The following is a 21,138-nucleotide window of genomic DNA, read 5'->3' as shown; positions in this document are numbered from 1 at the left end:
GTGCATTAACACATTTGATATCTCTAGTGGCGTGCTTAATAGCCCACTGTTGAATACTAGCTTATTCAGTCTGATTAATTTAAAATAAACTGTTTCTGTCTCTGTTTAGAATTTTGCAGTCTCTCTGGAAATTTCTCACTGCAAATATATATTCTTTTTTTGTTGTTGTTATACAGAACTCAAACTTTGATTATTCACAATTAAAGCCTCTCTCTCTCTCTCTCTCTCTCTCTCTCTCTATATATATATATATATATATATATATATATATATGTGTGTGTGTGTGTGTGTGTGTGTGTGTGTGTGTGTGTGTGTGTGTGTGTGTGTGTGTGTGTGTACTATATGTATATTATGTATCTCAGGTCTCTTCTTGCAGCATAAGAGAGTATGAGAGAAGAGAGAGAGAGTAAGAGAGAGTGTAGGGCAGTGTAGAGAATAGTGATTACCTGATTCAGGCATAGTGGTACTAAATTAGTGTTTAATAAATTGTCTCTGTGGGAGTGAGAAGAAGAATGAAATCTGTCTTCCTGCTTCATTTACACAAAACATTAGCTACTCTATGAGGCTAAGAGGTTGTCTTTTGCCCATAAGATGCAAACCTTTACTGCCATCTATTGGATTACAATCACAGGCCTCTAAGATGTTCTAAACATTTCTGCATATTCTATGACCTATAGATCAAAATGCAATACTATTATGTACATTAAAGTAGCTGGGTGCCTTATCTTTACAGGCTGCAGTCTCAGTACCTCTCTATAAATAATAATGTATGTACCTCTCTATATCTCTAAATATAAAAGACATGTGTCTGTTTATGTACATGTATTTATAATGTAAGTACATTTTTAGAGTGAACTACTAACAATATACATATAGTCCCACATCTCCTTTAATTATACCACAGGTCTCTTGGCAGTCTCCCTTTTAAGTTTTTGTCTCGGTCACTGTGTCATGCCATGTGACATGTGTCACTGTGCCGTTCCATTTTCTCTATGTGTTAATTATGACATTTTCATTGTTCCATGTTGCATCTAATGTTTTGAAAAATGTATACCCCTCTTGTGATCGATAACTTCTAACAAGTGAGATGCCATTGATGCAATCAAGATGAAACCAAGAAGATGTGAAGAAAATCCTACAGAAACAAATTCATTGATGACAATAATGTCTTGTTACATGAGATTGTAATGTAATTGTTTCGTGATTGTGATTGTTAACCCCTAAAGACACACAAACATGCTAGTATGAGTATTGGCTATGCTAATTTGGCCCTAGGTGTGCATGTTGCCATGTGATGGACTAGCATCCTATCCTGTTCACATACAGCGTTCCAAGACTGAAGATTTAATAAATCATTTACAACATTTGCCAGGCACACTTATCCAGAGCGACTTACATTTTAAACAACTGAGCATTTAAGGGGTAAGGGCCTTGCTCAGGGCCCAGCAATGGCACCTTGGTGGGAAATAAACTTGCACATTAACCACAATGCTATTGCATCATCTGTTATTGTAATGGTTACATTTAACATACATACTATGCTTTATTGTATTACATACATAATATACTATTTTCTTTAATATAATCCAATCATTATGATTATAATTCACTATTATAAGTCACTTGAGCTATTGAGCTGGATAACTGAAGCCATTGTTTCGACGAAATGTTGTTTCGTTGGCTACTACAGAAATTGTATTGCTATTCGTTATGTTGTAGAATTTCTCTTGGACATATAGGCATTTAATAAAGCATAAGTAGAATGTATAAAGTATTTGTGGTATGGGCTGAAATTTACTTATAGCCTGGGGCGGTTCTAGGCCTTTTTTATACTAAAAGTATAATTTTTACTTTCATGAATAAACAATAAAAATTACGTTAAAATGCAGGACATGTCGTCGATGGGAAAGAAAATTATTCATCAGTTTGATCCAAGAGCGATTTTTTTTACTTTGCTTTTACGCACGTGTGTTGTAGTCTTTCAAAAGTGCATCATCAGCTGTCTGCTTTATTTGAACGGAGAAGCACAGGCACGCGCAGCGTGCACGCGCAGTCAGATCTGGAGGCGTTTATCTATAACGTTAATCGGCGGAAAACCGCAACCAAAAGCAGTGAAATTTCATTTTTCTTATTACCAGTGTTGATAGCACAAACAAAATATTAATGCAAACAATCCATTTAATATTAAATAAAAATAACATTTATTGATTTGGTCTTTGTCTTGTGAATATTTTTTATTAATGACTTCATTCATTGGACACACTGTTTGTAGAGAATGCACACATACATGAACTGATTTGATTCAAGACTGGCATCATTACATCATGCATAAAATTTTGGTGTCCACTTTTGCCATTTTAAATAATACCATAACTTTTGGCTTACTATGTAGTCATATATAATATATAATATAAAATTCTTCTTGTTTTAAATTCTCACTGAGGGCTAAACCCCCTAAAGATGAAATCCTAGAACCGCCCCTGATTATAGCTAAACAATTGGTTTAAACACAGCAATTTCAAGCATCTTTAATCACTGACTAACTAATGCTGTCTTTGCATGTGATGCGTGTAACTCTAGGAAATAATTAGTCCTTATGTTCCACAAATCCACATTCGGTCTGTTCTTTTTAGAGCCTTCGAGTTTGAGCCTCGGGCCCGGTAGCTTAGTGGTTAGCACGTTCGCCTCACACCTCCAGGGTTGGGGGTTCGATTCCCGCCTCCACCTTGTGTGTGTGGAGTTTGCATGTTCTCCCCGTGCCTCGGGGGTTTCCTCCGGGTACTCCGGTTTCCTCCCCCGGTCCAAAAACATGCATGGTAGGTTGATTGGCATCTCTGGAAAATTGTCCGTAGTGTGTGAGTGAATGAGAGTGTGTGTGTGCCCTGCGATGGGTTGGCACTCCGTCCAGGGTGTATCCTGCCTTGATGCCTGATGCAGGACATGTCGTCGATGGGAAAGAAAATTATTCATCAGTTTGATCCAAGAGCGATTTTTTTCTTTGCTTTTACGCACGTGTGTTGCAGTCTTTCAAAAGTGCGTCATCAGCTGTCTGCTTTATTTGACCCGAGGTAGTTCGGATAAGCGGTAGAAAATGAGTGAGAGTGAGTGAGTGAGAGTTTGGAGCCTCGACGTTGCTGTTTATTCTCCTCATGACCACTAGGTGGTGCTGCGAATTTACTGTTGCAGATTGTTCTCCCAAACCTTGTACAATATACACACTAATATACAAAACCAGTTGCTTAACAAAACTATCGCAGTAACATAACGACTAATTACACTTTACACGCTAATCAATGTTTATTAGTCGCTGACTGCGCCAATATTTTATCTTATTTTATTTTTTTTGTAATTTGATGACAGGTTGCTCACCTCTACCATCACCTCACATTTCCTGTGATTGACATGTCAGTGAGTCATTTTAGTCAAATTCAGACTTTAAAAGGGTGGATACCGGTGTTCTTGCTGTGGTTTTCTTGCCTAACCTCAGAGCTTTATTACACTGTTCCCTCCTCTCCTTCCCCAGCCTGCTTGTCGCGCGCGCGCTTCCTCCTTAGAGCCTGAATCCTATGAATAGGAGCTGCGGATTGTATTAACACTCCAGTGGGCACCATGCTGAAGGTGGTGGTCGAGTGCGCTAAAGCAATCCCTAAAAAGACACTCGGCAACCCTGACCCCATTGCCACAGTCATCTTTAAAGGTGAGTTCATACTTTTCGAGTTTGTGTGCAACTAATAAACGTTAAAAAATAGTAATAATAAAAATAAATAAATAAATAAATAAAGAAAAGAAACACTATATAGTCACATTATAAGTAATGCTTTGTTTCTTTCATTTTGGCAAAGCTCGAATTGAAAGCGACCAGAATGCATGCGTCTCTTGTACCATTTCTAAAAGTATCCACTGGGACAAACTCTGTTGTGTTTATAACTAAACGAAGGTTATTGTGATGTCTCGAGCTACAGAGTAGATTTCCTTATAAGGACACAAATGGCGCGTCGTAGTTTGGGGAAAAAATGTTTCCTTCTCCATGTAACTTGACACGTAATGAATATCGCTGGTAAAATAGTTCTTTGAGGGGTTGTTTATTCCTTGAAAATACTGTACACTACATCGTAGTATAACTAAAGAACCATCCTTTGCTTTCCTAATTTGTTTAAACTTCTTCCAGGTGAAAAAAAGAAAACCAAAGCTATTTCCAATGAGTTAAACCCTGTGTGGAATGAGGTGAGTGAAATACACTGATGCGCAGGTACTGATACTGTCCTAATGTTGATTATATTGTATGGCACTTAGATGTTCTTCTTGTTTTCCTTTACAGATTCTTGAGTTTGATTTAAAGGGTTCACCTCTGGACTCTTCTTCATTCATCGATGTTGTGGTTAAAGACTATGAGACCATCGGGAAGGACAAGTATGCACTTTGCCACTTTTGGCTGTCTTTTAAAGATATATATTATAAGCTTGACTAAGTGCACAGATGCACCAAACACTGTCTTTTAGTATGTTCACTGGCAGAGAGCTGAATGAAGTGCATGAGAACGCTGTGAAAACCACTTTATGTCTAGGTTTTTAACACCTACACTCTTTCTGTATTAGGTAAAACATATAATAAACCAGTGCAACTGTAGAATTAACATTACATAGATGAAAACAGAGAAGACTCAGCTTGTACAGTGATCCCTCACTGCCACACCCAGCTTCCATGTCTGTACTTGCTCTGTTATGTGAGAGTAGAACCCAGATCCCCCCCAAGCATTATATTATAACAATCATACTACGACGTCTATTATTACTTTTATTTTTCTGAAAGGGTTAGATTCAGGTCCACAGATAAGGCTCAGCTTAGCCTTGTAATGTGTCTTTAGTTAGCCCAGTAAGTGAAAAATATCTGAACATTATCATTGGTGGTGTTGTAGTACTGATTAGAGGGAAATGTTTACCTGAGCCAAAAGTTCATGCCAAAAATATTGGGAGCCTTGGAAGACTGAAAACTCTTTTTTTCCATTCTTGGAGTGAAGCAAATTGCCACAGTGCATGAGGCAAGTAATGTGGAAATGCTGGTCAAGACTTGTTTCTAACTGTTGTTTTAATCACTTTTGAAGAAATGTTCCACACGGAGTCTGCCAGAAATCCTTTTATGCTGACCTATAAATCTGTTTGGCAATATTTCTAATGCACAGTTGCATCATATTTGAGTATATATGTGGCTTTTTGTTTGTATTAACTGAGCATTAGGATGAGGTTTGATGTATCTTTGAGAAATTAGATCTTGCTGCTTTTTTTCTGAGATGTGACTCATACACTTGGGTTTACATTCCATGTCTTTTCCAAACAATCTCAAAAACCTCCTTTAAGGAAATTTGTCACTAACTAAACATTCCTGCTTCTGAACAGCTCAAATACATATACAGAAGAGTGGAAAAGATTCCATTAGTTAACATTTTGCAAAATTCCATTGCATTCAAATCACTGTTGAGACTTTCATTTTCAATACAAATGTATAATGAACAGGCCCCAGAATGAGGACTATGAAGATAGTATTATAGAAAAGGTTTAGTTTAGTATAAGTTCCACAAGAAAAACTGATTTTTTTCTCATTGTCTCTTTTTGTATGCAAACCTTGGTCGTGCTCAGACGAACTTCAAGGTCTAGTTGGTTCTTAGTGAGTGTAAGCCTGTGTGGAACTTTGATCACCCACAAACTATATATTAGGTCATTGAAATAAATAGAAGTTGTTCATATTTGTGTGAACAGTGTATATGTAAAATACAGTAAGTACAGTGTTTATGTAGTATACAGAACTACACATAAGGTGAAGCTGCAGTTGAGAAGATAACTTGAGAATGAGACTTCATTAGATAGCAAGAGCAAATAAGGTTCCTGCTAGAGCATAAAATGCAGAAAATAGCAATAATAACATAGATATGCTTTACAGGCAGTTGACCAAAAAGATGTCTCCATTTATATCACTTAGCTAGCTAAATTACCGAGATGTCTAGTTAGCTAAAGGTCGGTGAAGTCGCTAACATTAACAATACGTAAAGTAAATTGTGGAATATTTCATCATCGGATAATTGATGTTATTTGATATTTCATATTGTGCTGTAATAATATGTGTAGTTATATGATTACAGCCCAGTTTATGCACAAGCTAAGGCTTAAGCAGGATACCACAGTTTGATGTAGAATGCTCTGTCACTCTGGGGAAATGAAACAGTGTGAGCAAAAAAGAGCATAGTGTCAGATCAGAGGATTTGTCACTCTGTTGACCAATAGACATAAAGATGTACACTTTTTAATTTAACTAAAAACAGAAGTAAAAGAGAGAAAATGTAGAAAATAGTAACGCCCTTTAAATTGATAGAACAAAAAGATTTAAAGCTTACTCATGTATCCTATTGTTTTAGTTCTCAAAGCCAATGAGTATACTACAAGCATCTTTTGTCTAGACACAGGCACATTAATGCTGTTTGGATGGAGGTTTATTATCATGGACATCTGGCACTCTAGAATACGTTTTTCATCAGAGAACACAAGTGACAGAGAGCACAAGTTTGCTTTTTTTAATTCTATGCACAGTCATTCACAATTTATGAAATTGTACAATATAAGGAACTAGTGGCTCCCACGATTAGCTGTCTTCCTTTGTTATTTTTCCTCAGGTTTCTCAACAATTAAGACAAATGAAAAAAAAAATATACCAGTAAATCCTTAGGTTACAGACTTCTAAGCCCATTTTACTGTGATTGATGATGTGGTAGAGTGTGTATACAGAACGAACAGCGGGCTATAGTGAAATTTTCAGGCCAGGGCTCCTCCCGCTAAAGCTGGTGGTTAAACTACATGCAGCCTGAAACATCCCATGCCTGTGGCTCACTATAATTACTCACAGCCTCACGTTTTTTCCATTGCCTCCCATTTGCTTCTGCATTTTATTGTTTGAGGAAGTTTATAACCTACTCCTTTAGCAACCAAGATGAGTAAAGCTAGCATCAAGTGTAGCCTTTTTTTTTAGAAATGATAGAAACAATATATGATGTGACTTTTATCAAACTTGCGTTTTGCAATGTGTTTAAAACAGTGACATTTAACGGTTAAGTGCCATCTGTACTTGCATGAGTCTGTGCTTTGTCATAGTGACTCAACTACCACTGCAGGAAAAACTTTACTTTACTGTGCAATGAGCTTAACTTTTTGAGATTTAGTTACAGGTGTGGAATTTAGATATGACTAATGAAACTAAACACTTTCTGTCCAAGCGCATTTAATCAACTGGAGTATGTACAGTGAACTTTCCACATTGTGTTTTCTTAGCATTTGCTTATTATGGCTGATATAATACTAGCACTAAATTCTGTTTAGATAGCCGTAACTTATTAATAAACACTGTTTTGTGCATTTTTGTACCAGACAGGTTGTTTATGCGTATTAACATATTCCCCTTTATTTCCTTGCTTTGCAGATTGATTGGCTCTGCAAAAATCTCTCTCAGGGATTTGGCCAGTGGTCAGACCAAATCTTTGCCTTCAAGAAATGTCTCACTTGTCAGTGAGAAGAAGCAAGATACAGGGGTAATTTTCCCATCTGTAGTGTATAACACAATGCATTAAACCACACTATAGGTGATAAATTGATTCAGCAAATCACAGCAAATACATTTTTTTTCTAAAGTAACAACTTTCCCAGGAACTTGAATGAATTAAAAAACATGTTATATTTGGAAGTGTTTACAGTATGTAGCATTTCTGAAAGGAGTCTCCAGCTCCTTTGTTTTCTGGTTTGTCTGTTGGAAGCTGAGTTTTGGTGAGGGAACAATTATTTATAGCTTTTATAGTGTAATGATAGCAGGGAGTAACCTGTTTGGTAGACTTTCTACAACATTAAATCCAATTATAAGCAAATCTACATCATTATTCTCTAATAAATAAATCATTTGTTAGTGTTGATAAATTGCTGTTTAAAGACATTTAAAGCATTACATATGGACTCAAGCATGATATAATGCATGTAAGTGGTAGATCATATTAATGACATTAAGTATGTATGGGGATCTGCCTTGTTCCAGGCAACCATAAGTTTACTGATTGGATATGAGCCTCCTGCCGGTGCTATTACTAATCCGAATGTACAAGTCGATGGAGACAGCAGTGCTGGAGAAGCAGGTCAGTTGGTTTAGCTTCCCTAATACATTTGGACATTTCTTTATGTGTGGAATCTTGAAAAGGTTGATTAGGACATTGAATGAACTTCCCAAAAGTCTAATTATATTTGCTAGCCAGCATTACAAGCTCTTGTTCAAGTATTTTTAACGAATCTGAGTTACTGAGCTAGACTACCTTTGAAAGCCACTTTTCAATGGGCTGCTGTGCTGCCCTTCAGTATGGAAATCAGTGATGCAAATCAAAGGAGGAACGTGCAAAAAACACCAACAGACAATACTATCAGCATTTCCAGGACTTCAGGAATACAGGCTGCTACACACATAGCTATCTATCTATCTGTCACTTCACAACTTACAGGACCTAAAGGATCTGCTGCTAACATCTTGGTGTCAGATAACACAGCACACCTTCAGGGGTCTAGTGGAATCCATGCCTCGAAGGGTCAGGGCTGTTTTGGCAGCAAAAGGGGGACCAACACAATACTAGGAAGGTGGTCACAATGTTATGCCTGATGTGTGTATATACATGCACACACATACACACACACACACTCACACTCACACTGTTGGTATGGTTCATATGTTTCGACAAGAGAGACCACAGTTTCTGTACTCTGTTGAAACTAAAAATATGTGAATGAAAATGCTACAGAAAAAGCTTTAATCAAAATAGTTTCACTAATGAAAGCTAAACAACAAATACTTTTGAATACTAACCCAGCCCCAGCCCTAATTCTAAAAGGGTGTGCACACTTATACAACCAGGTTATTATTTTATTTTTCCTGTTTTTCCATGATATGTTCCAGATTTTTCAGTCAGTTTTTATATGATGTAATTTCATGTCAAGGGTGGAAAAAGTTCTGACATGACTTGTTTTGGTTAAATCTGTTATTTTGAAGAGGTGTGCAGGCTTTTTGTTCATGATGTAAAAGCTTAATGAAACACACATAAAGGATTCCTTGTTATCCCTCTAGGTGTTTCATCTGCTGGAAAAGAAGATGGTGATGATGAAACTACAGATTGGGGAGATCCACGGGCTCCAGGAGAGGCACCTGCACCAGGCCAGCCTGGAAAAACGCCCCAAAAGATGATCCGTAGAAAGAGACAGAAAGCTCTGTCTAACAAACCCCAAGATTTCCAGGTACATTACTTCTCAGGCACAATTTATGTGACAAATATTTTGCTGATTGCTTTGAATCAGACTCATGGTTCTTTGTTAGATTCGCATCCGAGTCATCGAGGGTCGACAGTTTCCTGGAAATAACATTAAACCAGTTGTCAAAGTAAGCGTTTGTGGACAGACCCACAGGACAAGGATCAGGAGAGGAAACAATCCATTTTTTGATGAGGTAAGTAATTTTTAGTTGAAATGCTGAATTGTTGGTGTTTGTCATATCGCCACAAAATTATTATGTTTTCTAGATCTTCTCTTAATCTGGCTTTATGTGAACTGCATTGTGTCAGCTCTGCTGCTCCTGTCCTACCACTGTCATGCCCTATTTCTGCTGGTTCTTTGCTTTTCTACCCTTGACCCCTTTGGCCTCCTTCAGCTGCTTCAGTGAGTCTCTCAAATACTACGTGACACTTCTTTATGACATTTCATGTGAACACAGCAACCTGCCATGTTTACTTTTTTATGCTCTGTTAGGAGTTATTTAAAAGGCTGCATAAATTCTGTGACTGATGGTTTGAGATATGATGCTTGTCATATCGTGATGTAAATATTTCTACAGATCTTCTTCTACAACATCAACATGCTGCCTTCTGAGCTTTTTGATGAGAACATCTACATTCGGGTAAGATGAACACACAATCACTCATTTTTCCCCTTTTATCTGGTGAGTTCTGCACATGAAATGACATCACCAGCAATGCAACTCCTTATGTGGATCTTTAAATCTAGGTTTATAACTCATCCTCCCTGAGATCAGACAGTCTTCTGGGGGAGTTCAAGGTAATCTATTGTCCATATAGTCTGTGTTCAGCCTTAATTCTTATGTGTTTGCATCCACAATATGACTAATTTCAGTGAACCTTTTTCTTTTACATTATTGCTTCCAAAAGCTGGATGTTGGCTATGTCTATGATGAGCCTGGTATGCAACACCTTTAGCTTTACACACTACATTTTAATTTATCTAGTTAACCATACTATTATTATTAATAATAATAATACATACATATTTAATAATACTGTTAGCTGGATTCTTGAAACATTATCATATCATCTCACCTGTCTGTTTGATCATTATTAGTAGTATTATTTTATTTTATATTATAGTATTTATTGTATTATCTCCTTTACTTTTTTTCTTGTTTTATTTTCTAAGCTCATGCTATAATGAAGAAGTGGCTGCTGCTGAGTGATCCAGATGACTCCAGCTCTGGTGCTCGAGGTTACCTGAAAGTCAACATGATCATTGTGGGAACTGGAGATGAGCCTCCGGTACATATGTTACTTATTATATAATATTAATGTCTAAATTTTTATTGTCATATCGTATACAAGCAAACTTTGGTTTCTGAAAATGTGTATGTTTGAAGTGCTCGATGTCTTTATGTGTTGATTTGTAATTTGGGATGCAGACAGAAAAGAAAGAGAGCAACGAGGAGCAGGATGACATTGAAAGCAACCTGCTTTTGCCTGCCGGGGTCACACAGCGCTCAGCGACTCTCTCTCTCAAAGTGTATCGTGCAGAGGACATGCCACAGAGTGAGCCGTGCAACATACAACAGGCAAACAGCATTGTTATTGTGTTGTTAAGAGTAAGTTTGTCATTGTGTTTTCTGGTTTTTCTCCATTATTTAGTGGACGATGCTTTTGGGCAGACTGTCAAGCACATTTTTGGAGGAGAGGGTGACAAGAAAAACCTTGTGGATCCATTTTTGGAAGTTAATTTTGCAGGCAAAAAGGTAAAATCCTGAATCAATTTTATATTTTCTTTATTTATAAAAGGCTTAAAATAGAAACCCGAAATATTATTATATAATTATATGTCAGTTGTGTCTTATTCAGTATTAGTATTCAGTATTCCACAATGATAATGTTTTCCCCTGTATTGCTCTATCATTTGCCTGAGAGTGCATAAGTGCATACGTATAAGTGCATAAGACATAGACTGTGTGTTACAGCTTGGAAGACCATTTCATATTGCTCGAATTTTATATATATTTTTTTTTTACTGTAGTGCTACTAAGGATTTTTTTGTCACCTGCAAAATATTTCTCTTTGTATTTTAAACCTATTTCCCCCAAAAGTAAATCAGAAGACATATTTTTCTTCTCCTTTGAATGAAACAAAGATACACTTCACTCCATAATCCCCCTTTCCTTCTCCAAATTGTTCATAAAATTGAAATGGTTCTGTACATCAGAGACACAATGTCTACACTTACACTTTGCCTTTATTTTGGAAATTTGTTACATTTAATTGTAATGGTTTGCTATAAAACAATTTGTGCAGATGTGGAGTATTAACAAACTAATCCGCTAATCTTTTCATAGTCATGTGTCAGGGGAAGGGCAATTGCTGCCCTGGTGAGTCTCAAATATTGCTTGTTGCAGTTCCCATTTATTTACAACTAAGTGCAATAATAACTGTTTCCTCATGATTTCCAAACATCTAGAAAAGTGAGTCAATGGAACATTGACTTATCAGTGAAATAGCAACACTTTTTCAAATTGCAGGTCACTTGCGTGTTCATTAGTCAGAGTGAGTTTAGCAATTGAGTTGTCAATATAGAAAGAACACACCAATTTAATGGCTCGGGAACATCATGTGACAAAGTGATTATGTGCCATTAAGTCCATATAAGGGCATCTACCCACATTACTCCAGCGTCTGAAGGAAGCACAAGTGGATGCCCGGGCATGGCCAGCAAAGCACCCTCTTGTTCGGGTTACATACGAACCTGGTGTAGTTCACTATCGAGGGAACTCGAAGCTGCATCAGGGCTGTGAGCATAAGTCCGCAAGTCCTTTACTGGGCAAAGCAAATGTAGCCTCTCCTGCTCCACCGACTCATGAGGTGGAGGACAATAGGCCTGTAGGATGATTGGACAACCTGCCATCCTGTGCACCTTGGGGACATATCCCACCCTGGGGTGCAGGATAGCCTTGGACATGCCAGGGGCAAATTCTAGGCAGGCAGGGGCGATGGACAGGGCCTGCAAATCTCTTTTTTCTAAGAGCAGAGCCATATTCAGTGTCAGAAACTTCTCAGAGACTAACTCCAAGGGCTCGAAGGGGGCCTGCAGGAATGTCTCAGTCAACTGACACCGCACAGAAAGTGAGAGACCAGAGGGTGCCTAGCCAATAAGGAAGCCCCAAGGACAGGTTCGTGGTTAGTAGCGATGGCAGACATGTACACCATTAAAGTAGAAAGGCTAGACTCCAGGAAATCCAGCACTGTAATGACCAGGAAGTGAACTGGATCCTGACAGCGTTCATTGCACCAGAGGCGGAAAAGCCTCCACATCAGAGCATACAGCTTCCTAGTGGAGGGAGGCCTATGTAGCATTAATATAGAGTCTCTGTCACTTCAGATGGGAGGCCTGCCTCTAGGAACTGTTCCCCCTCAGGGGCCAGAACCAAACTCGATAGCGTCGTGGAGCAACTATAAGAAGGTTGATTTAGTTATGGCGCACTCTGGCTAGGACTTGAATGAATGACCTCACGTCTGGGCCAGAATGAGACAGTTATCCAGGTAATTCAGTACACGGATTCCCTGGAGGTGCAGCAGTGCCAGGGCATAGTGAAAGGGCTAGGCCAAAAGGGCAAAAAAAATACTGGCTATAAAAGCCGGAGTCCAGATAACATGTGCTATGGCCTCTTTCCTGAGAAGCGAGAGAACTTCCTCTTGGAGGAACGAGGTTTGGTCTGTGCCAACAACAGTGGGAAGCACAACCTGAAGGGGGGAGACTACTGTGACACACCTGGCAGAAGCTTCCACGCTGTCAAGTGGTCTGACAGAGGTGTTACTTTGCTCGCCTCGCCTAGTGCCCTGAAACAGCAAGCTGGCAGGGACAAACCTAGGTGGCCGCAACACATAAGGAGCAGAAGCATGGGTGGTCATGGCTGACCCCCGAATCACATTAAGTGGCAGGGTAGACAGTAGTGGAAATGGCCCTGAAAGGGCATCCATGGAAACTCTAGTCCTCGGGCATTAGGATTCCTTTCTGACCTCAGAAGAGCTCCTTTAGCAGGTCAGCTTGGTACGCCTGCAAAACAGCAATTGTGTGCAGCACCACACCAGCTTAACTTACAGGATTGTAGGCCTTCCCTAAAAGACTGAGGAGAATAGACAGGCAGAATATGGGTCATTCCACCACCTCAACACCACAGTGTGGAGGTCTACAAAGATGAGAGACGCCTGCATGGAGGCGGTGTGAAGTTAGGTAGCGACTTGCTGGCACGTAATCACTTTGTCATGTGTCCTTCCGGAGCCATTAAATTGGTGTGTGTGTGCACACAGAGCTTCAGACAACACTTTCTCAAAGAAGCATTTCCATAGCTTAAGCTTTGATGCAGCATCGAGTTCCCTCAAAATGGAACCCCCATTTTATCACAATTATTTTTTGTCTTTTCTGTCTATACCAGCATTCCAACAGGCTTTCTCAAATCAACACGCATTTGAATATATTTTTATATATCTCTTGATGACATATGTCAAAATGTATTGTTTAAAAGTGATTTGACACAAAGTAATTCTACAGTACTTGCTCTGATGATTGATAAGGCAACGTGATTTTTGTCTTCTTCTATTTCTTTAAAGCTATGCACCAAGATCATTGAGAAGAATGCAAATCCGGAGTGGAACCAGGTGATACACCTCCAGGTCAAGGTGAGAATGTGTGATGATATGGTACCTCTTTAATAAACGGGATATGTGGCCAGACAGAAAAAATATACGATGTCTCGTTAACAAAAAATATTTAGTTTGTTAACAAAACATGGTTTCATTGATTCTAAACTAAACAATTTTCTAATTACTAGATTGAATGATAAAACATGATTATGATTAATTCACATTCACATTAAAAACACCAGTGTTGTGAGCTTGAAAATAGACTCTAGAATCAATTTTGATGGATGAAAATTAATTGTGTTAAAGTTATACACTTTATTCATTTGGAACCAATGTGCACAATTGAAATAAGTAAAGTAAATAAGTTTTTTCCAGTTTGCAATTAGTGGAAACATTACAGGTTATTGTCTTTGTTTTTAATTCCTTGTTTAGTTCCCATCAATGTGTGAACGTATCAAACTTACAATGTTTGACTGGTAAGTTTCTAATAAACTGGATTATTTCATACAATTTACTGTATGCATAACCTTAGAGGATTCACCTACCTGTATGTTTTGGGATAGTTAACTATTTCTGTGCCTCACCTTCTTGTAGGGATCGCTTTACAAGTAATGATACTGTTGGGACCACATACTTAAATCTGTCCAAAATATCATCATCTGGTGGTGAAGTAGAAGGTAAATGTCCTTGTTTCTGTAAGCCTTGCAACTTGTACACATTATGGATGACATATCAAAACATTAACCTGATTTATTTTTCTAGCCGTAGCTCCTAGTGAAAATGGAGGGCTGCCAGGATCTGATGGTATTAATTTCTAAGATCTGATTCTAATCATAATTCCTCCTATTAACCTAATTTCTTGGTTACTATGCTTATGTACTACATATTGTCTGATATAAAACCTACAAAGGCCATTTTTATTGAAGAGGTTATTTACTGAGTTGGAGTTCTGTTACTAAGGACCTCTCGCTTTATTTCAGTAGACAGAATGGGGACTGAGGTTGGCTTTCTTCCAGCTTTTGGTCCTTGTTACTTGAACCTTTATGGGAGCACAAGGGAATTCTCTGACCTTCCTGACCCATATGTTGAGCTCAATTTGGGGCAGGTACTTGAATTTCCTAAATACAGCGTTTTTACATTATACATTTTATAAAGTCAATCATGATACTTTTGTGGCCAAAAGGTTTGGGAAATATTACTCAGGTAGAGGCCAGATTAAAGAAATTGTTTGCCACATGATATCATTGGTATTCAAACTGATTAAATCAGTGTGTAATCACAAGGAAAGCATATGTAAGAACATGCTCAAAATATTCTTTTGATTTGTCATTGTTTGCTTTACATAAATAGTGTCTTTATATGTTTTACTGGTAGTATTTGAACTGTTGTTAAGATCTACGCAATGGCTGTAAATGCTATGAGTCATAGCATGCTTGTATATGACAGGGTGAGGGGGTCGCCTACAGGGGCAGAGTTCTCATTGAACTTTCTACTCGGCTGGATGACAAGACTGACAAGAAAGTGGATGATCTCAATAGCGATGATGTCCTAGTAGCACAGGTGAAAACAGGCAGCACATGACGCATACATGTCACCTCTCCAAATGCGTTTCACTGCTTCATTGCTTTTATTTGTGTGTAAACATTCTCAGGAAAAATTACAAAAAAAGAACAAGTTAAAGGATATGAAGATATGAAAATACATTTAAGAAATCTTAGAGGAAATGAAAAGTAGTAATGAGCTTTCAGTTGTGAAGCACTGTACTGTAAGTAGCCTACTTTGGATGAAAATGAGTTAGCACTTAAAATATTGAAATATACTGTATTCACTTTTCCTGTGTATTTTTTTTACTATATAGATTTTATTCATCTTAAAACAAGTTTTACCTTCAGTTTTGTGTATACAGTTCATTTGGCCTCATGCATGTTTATCATTTGCAGCCAGTAATGATTTATGTTAATTATTATTCTAGTTACATGGACTATTATTGACAGCAGTTGCTGCAGGCAGTAATATTTCAGTCAGACTTTATTTTTTCACTGACTTTCCTACTGTAGCTGGTTAAAGATTACATGCCATTGTGAATGGTAAAATAAGTCAAGTAGTTTAACTTAAGCATCCAATGTAACTAGGCCTGTTTGTATAAATTAACACCTTAACTTAAGAAGAATATAATTTACCATTTGCTTTGTAAAATGTACAGTATTGTACTAGTGTTTGTAAAGCTGAGATGATTGATATGTAAACCCTGCTGATCATTCAGAAAGACTTTTAATACTATAGTCACATAGTGTTAAATCTCTTTCTCTCTGTATATAGAAGTACCAACGAAAGAGGAAGTACTCCCTCTGTGCAGTGTTCCACAGTGCGTGCATGCTGCAGGAACCCGGTGAACCTATCCAGTTCGAGGTTAGCATCGGCAACTATGGCAACAAGATGGATTCGACATGCAAACCCCTGGCCTCCACCACTCAGTACAGCTGTGCTGTGTTTGATGGTGAGATTATTATGGCTGCTTGGATATACAGTATGACATATACACATAACTATGTGCCTGACTATGACTGAGCCTGCTGGTGTTTGTTACAGGAAATCACTACTACTACTTGCCCTGGGCTAACACTAAGCCAGTTGTTATTCTTACTTCTTTTTGGGAGGATATCAGCCATCGTTTGGATTCAGTGAACATTATTCTCTTTATTGCTGATAGATTGGTAGGTCTTTGTTGAATCTAAGAGCACGAGTCTTATAATTACAAAACCTCAGTTATGTTAGATTGTTTCTGTTTTGTTTTTTGTTTTTTTTCCCAGCAAGCCAACATTACCACACTGAAGACAGCTATACTAGCTAACGTTACTGAGACACGACTAGCTGAGATCTGGCTGAAACTCATCAACCAGCTCATTGAAGACCTCACAAAGTAAATCCACCATCAAGAACATGCTTTATTTCTGTCGTGATTGGTATAATAGCATTATACCAATAGCATTATGCCAATTTTTGGGGTTGGTGGTATAGTGGGTCTAGTATATAGTGGTACTGTATATAGTATAGAGTATACCAGTGAGAGGTTTGGAATTTTTAGCTTGCTTTGCAACCTGCAAATGGCAAGATTTATTAACCCTATTTCTTGTCTCCATTTGTGTTTTATTTGTTTAATTAATAAAGTAATTAATAAATAGGGCAAAGCTGAGCTGCTTTTGTTTCACAGGAGAATAGAGTTAATTTCTTGATCAGAAAAAAAAACTAAAATCATTATTCATCACTAATTAATAATTACATCTCAAGAATCATTATTATCACATATCACAAATTACATATCACAACTTTAAACTCCTCATTCCTTTTGCTGCATTTTTATTCACTTCACCGGCTTTCCACTTTCCCACTTATCTTATTTGAAATGTATTCTGTCTTTTAGTTACCGGGTACCAGACCTGGAGGGCAAGCCTAACATGACAGCACTGGATGTTCAAATCAAAAAGCTACGAGACACAGCCTTCGTCAACATTAGAGATGCCGCCTGCCGTATGAAGGAAGAGGCTACTGATGTTAAAGCCACACTGGCTGACATAGACGATTGGTTAGAACGCCTACAGCAGATTGCAGAGGAGGTTGTGTACAATTTGCTGCATTTATGTTTAGTTTTATCTGTTCTTGATAGTTTTTGTAAGAATGAGATACAGAGATATGTGTTGCTGAAGCATTAATTAGTACATGCACAGAAAAGCATTTCCTTTTTCGTTTTCAGCCTCAGAACAGCATGCCGGATATCATTATTTGGATGCTGAGAGGAGAGAAGCGTATGGCTTATGCACGCATCCCAGCCAATGAGGTCCTCTTCTCCACCCTTAGTGAAGAAGCTACTGGAAAGTACTGTGGCAAGACACAGACTATCTTCATGAAGGTAAACCTTTGAAACGTTTGAGACCACAAAAAGGTAGCAGACCATGTTGCTCTGGTTTGTTGCAGTCATTCATTTATCACAGATATCTAGTTCAAAAGTGTGTCTAAAGAACATATCGTCGCTGTCGGGCAGAAACCCCGTATGTCCAAATTTGGTCAATTTCATATTTTTTCACATATCGATGCTATTGGTCAGTCCCCACGTGGGTCTGTTATTTTTACAAGTTATTAACCAATCTAAAGTCTTGAAAATAGCTTTAGCGCAAATCTCATAACTCCATTGGACACTTCAACTGTCCACCTCTTCCTCACTCCGCGGGAGAGTTTCGCGGCATATTTCTCCTCAAGAAGAGTCCTCAACACGTCTTTTGAGGTAAATGTCTCAAATCACTGGGCTCAAAGAAAAAAAAATCTTGACCCCCGCTAGTTCTGGAGCTCGTCTGAGGACAGGAATTTAGCGCAAGACAATCCACTGCAACACGGATTAAACCCTGTGCACTGCAGATAAGGTACGGCGTTTTTTTATTTCCTGAAAAATAACGGTTTTGGAGATACGAGGATTCTGCCTGACAGCGACGATATTTTATTTTTGTAGGTACTTTTACAAAATGTTTGATAATGATACTTGATATTTAAATTACCTTTATAAAAATATCAGATTATACACAGACAGCACTTTTATACACAGACAAAAAATTAAGACAGAAGAAAGGGAGAGAAATCAGATTACAGTATATTTTATGTGGTATTAGGAAATGAAAAAATTAAAGAGCATTAAATGTCAGATGCAAAAAGGACAATGTTTAAATTATTTCTTGGATTTTTATACAATTCTACCTACCACTTTACCTGCCAATACCATTCACACCTACCCACACAGTGAGCACGGATCGTTTTGTTTCCTTGGTTCCTGCCACAAAGTCTTTTGCATCATCAGGACTCAAACTCACATCTCGTCCCCATGCCCAGATTTCTAATTAAACAAGCCAAGCATTAGGACTTGTTAAATATGTAAACAGCAGTGTAAATAAACTTAAGAGAGTCCTAAGGATATGTTTTTTTATGATTATCTTTTTGTAATACCTAAGCATAGCCAATATTATCATGTTATTGCTGTTTCTAGAACATTATGCAGTAGTGTATTGCCTTTGGGAAATTAAGATACAATATATGTATGAGTGGCTCTTTAACCCTTGTTGCACTTTCATTTGCTTTGGAGCATGAAGACGTGATCTACTACTGTGCTAATGTGAAATAAATGAAAATTGTTCCATTGTTACGGGACTTTTGGAACATGACATAATGATACAAGTGAGAGCTGTAATGCATTACCAATTCATGTTATTTCAGTACCCAATGGACAAAAATAAAGGTATGAAGATTCCTGTGCAACTGCGTTTGAACATGTGGTTGGGCCTGTCAGCTCATGAGAAGAAGTTCAACAGCTTTGCAGAGGGAACATTCAGCGTCTATGCTGAAATGGTAATACATAATGCATGTTGGTTTGTTACTAGAGCACAGAATTTTACGCACAGAATTTGACTTAGGCTGTGTATTGCATAATTATATTATTATATTAATGAGCCCTCTCTGTGACAGTATGAAAATCAGGCCCAAGTTTTTGGAAAGTGGGGAACCACAGGCCTTGTAGGCCGCCACAAGTTTTCTGACGTGACAGGGAAAATAAAGCTGAAGCAGGAGTGCTTTCTGCCACCACGTGGCTGGGAATGGGAGGGTGACTGGTACGTCGACCCTGAAAACTGGTAAGTGTCATAATGGTACATGGGAAATATTTCAAATATATCAGGACTTATTATACATTTATTCTGGGATGTATTATTCCTGACAAAAACTACAAACTTCCTGTCATGAGAAAATGTATGAGCTGGTATTAGTTCTGCTTCCTGGGATGTTATTCACACTATCCAGCATACAATAAGAGGAAATGGAGGCTCTTGGCCTAAATTGGCACTTGGCTTGGTTGATATATACACATTCCATGAGCCAGCCTGGTTACATTGTTTAAACCGACAGCTAGGTTCATAAACTTACTGTTAGTGACCCTGTCTCTCAATCGCATACAAGCAAAGCTATCTGGGATGTCATTACATGTGTGTGTGTGTCTTTATCAGTCTGCTGACAGAGGCGGATGCAGGGCACACAGAGTTCACAGATGAAGTATATGAAAATGAAAGTCGTTTCCCTGGCGGCGAGTGGAAGCCAGCAACTGAACACTACACTGATGTGGTGAGGAAGTTAAAAAAACCTCTATCAGTCTCTGACAGCACACACATACGCACTCAAAACATTTAATGCTAAAAACCATAGGGCTATTTTTTAAATAAGTGAATCTCAAATGATAGCCATTTAGAGGTAAATCCAGTCCATACTGTATACAGAATTTGGCAGGTGCCCTTGACCAGTGCAAATTATAATTTAATTTATACAACGGGGCAGTTAAGGGTTAAGGGCTTTGCTCAGGGGCTCAGCAGCTTAATGTTTGAGGGATTTGAACTCACAACCTTCTGGTCAGTGGCTTGCATTTAGCTACACAGTAGCTGTCAGTTCCCCAATTCTGGACAGTGTCTGTGAAGAACATGCATGCAAATAACCACAGGTGCACTTTGCCTTATTTACATACTACTGGCACAATGTAAACTTTGGCGTGTGTGTGTGTCATTCTGTGTTTTTTAATTGAAAATTTATGTTTTCTGTTTCTGGTTAGATGGCGATATTAACTGAATATCAGCTGTATGATTATAACAGGAAACAATGTAATATTGAAAAATTCATGGAACTTGTATTTGGTTGTGATCACACTACAGCAGAGAATGTTGATTAGTTGATTAGTGATTTTTTTTTAATATTCAAAGCAGTGAAAGGATTTCAAAATATATTTATACAATACATGAATCTGCACCATTTCCCATAGTCCACCTGACTCAGAGGACAAGGCATTATGCTATTTGTAAGTCAACACTGTCCTAGACAGCTGCTGTCATTTAAGCCTATTTCCCAGACAATAGCTAAACCAAGCAAGCTGAATGCAACTGTTTGTTCACAGGATTGAGTGATGTGTTTGTTCTGTGCAGAATGGAGAGAAAGCCCAGAAAACCAGTGAGATTGAATGTCCCCCAGGGTGGAGGGTGATTCAAGACTGGAGTTTTGACAGCAACAGGGCTGTGGATGAGAGAGGTTTGAGATCATTCATCATATGAATTAGAAACATTTCTGTCTGACAAATTGTGGACTTCTGTACATGGTGC

General features: G+C 38.1%; 1 protein-coding gene across 4 annotated transcripts in view; it reads left to right on the top strand.

The window, feature by feature from the left end:
- Positions 1 to 3,482: 3,482 nt before the first annotated feature.
- The window catches only part of myofl (myoferlin like), a 29,966-nt gene continuing 12,310 nt past the window's right edge, over positions 3,483 to 21,138 (top strand). The window contains exons 1-28 of one of the 4 annotated variants that reach the window (XR_009648630.1): positions 3,483 to 3,697; positions 4,169 to 4,224; positions 4,319 to 4,410; positions 7,462 to 7,570; positions 8,065 to 8,161; positions 9,136 to 9,302; positions 9,382 to 9,510; positions 9,895 to 9,957; positions 10,065 to 10,115; positions 10,226 to 10,256; positions 10,491 to 10,606; positions 10,747 to 10,873; positions 10,970 to 11,073; positions 13,934 to 14,002; positions 14,399 to 14,442; positions 14,561 to 14,643; positions 14,729 to 14,770; positions 14,947 to 15,071; positions 15,413 to 15,526; positions 16,286 to 16,463; positions 16,556 to 16,680; positions 16,777 to 16,886; positions 17,388 to 17,580; positions 17,718 to 17,873; positions 19,223 to 19,354; positions 19,472 to 19,635; positions 20,005 to 20,119; positions 20,965 to 21,067. Coding sequence is in view for 3 of the 4 variants with exons in the window: in XM_060872543.1 (XP_060728526.1) it covers positions 3,610 to 3,697; positions 4,169 to 4,224; positions 4,319 to 4,410; positions 7,462 to 7,570; positions 8,065 to 8,161; positions 9,136 to 9,302; positions 9,382 to 9,510; positions 9,895 to 9,957; positions 10,065 to 10,115; positions 10,226 to 10,256; positions 10,491 to 10,606; positions 10,747 to 10,873; positions 10,970 to 11,073; positions 13,934 to 14,002; positions 14,399 to 14,442; positions 14,561 to 14,643; positions 14,729 to 14,770; positions 14,947 to 15,071; positions 15,413 to 15,526; positions 16,286 to 16,463; positions 16,556 to 16,680; positions 16,777 to 16,886; positions 17,388 to 17,580; positions 17,718 to 17,873; positions 19,223 to 19,354; positions 19,472 to 19,635; positions 20,005 to 20,119; positions 20,965 to 21,067 (2,983 nt within the window). In the remaining variant the exon portion in view is untranslated. Of the gene's footprint in view, positions 3,698 to 4,168; positions 4,225 to 4,318; positions 4,411 to 7,461; positions 7,571 to 8,064; positions 8,162 to 9,135; positions 9,303 to 9,381; positions 9,511 to 9,657; positions 9,720 to 9,894; positions 9,958 to 10,064; positions 10,116 to 10,225; positions 10,257 to 10,490; positions 10,607 to 10,746; positions 10,874 to 10,969; positions 11,074 to 13,933; positions 14,003 to 14,398; positions 14,443 to 14,560; positions 14,644 to 14,728; positions 14,771 to 14,946; positions 15,072 to 15,412; positions 15,527 to 16,285; positions 16,464 to 16,555; positions 16,681 to 16,776; positions 16,887 to 17,387; positions 17,581 to 17,717; positions 17,874 to 19,222; positions 19,355 to 19,471; positions 19,636 to 20,004; positions 20,120 to 20,964; positions 21,068 to 21,138 lie in introns of those variants that run through there. The other 3 variants (XM_060872543.1, XM_060872544.1, XM_060872545.1) reach the window with 3 other exon arrangements.

This window comes from Tachysurus vachellii, chromosome 6, assembly GCF_030014155.1.
Source record: "Tachysurus vachellii isolate PV-2020 chromosome 6, HZAU_Pvac_v1, whole genome shotgun sequence".
NCBI classification, from domain to species: Eukaryota; Metazoa; Chordata; class Actinopteri; order Siluriformes; family Bagridae; genus Tachysurus; species Tachysurus vachellii.
This window is presented reverse-complemented; position numbering and strand designations above follow the sequence as displayed.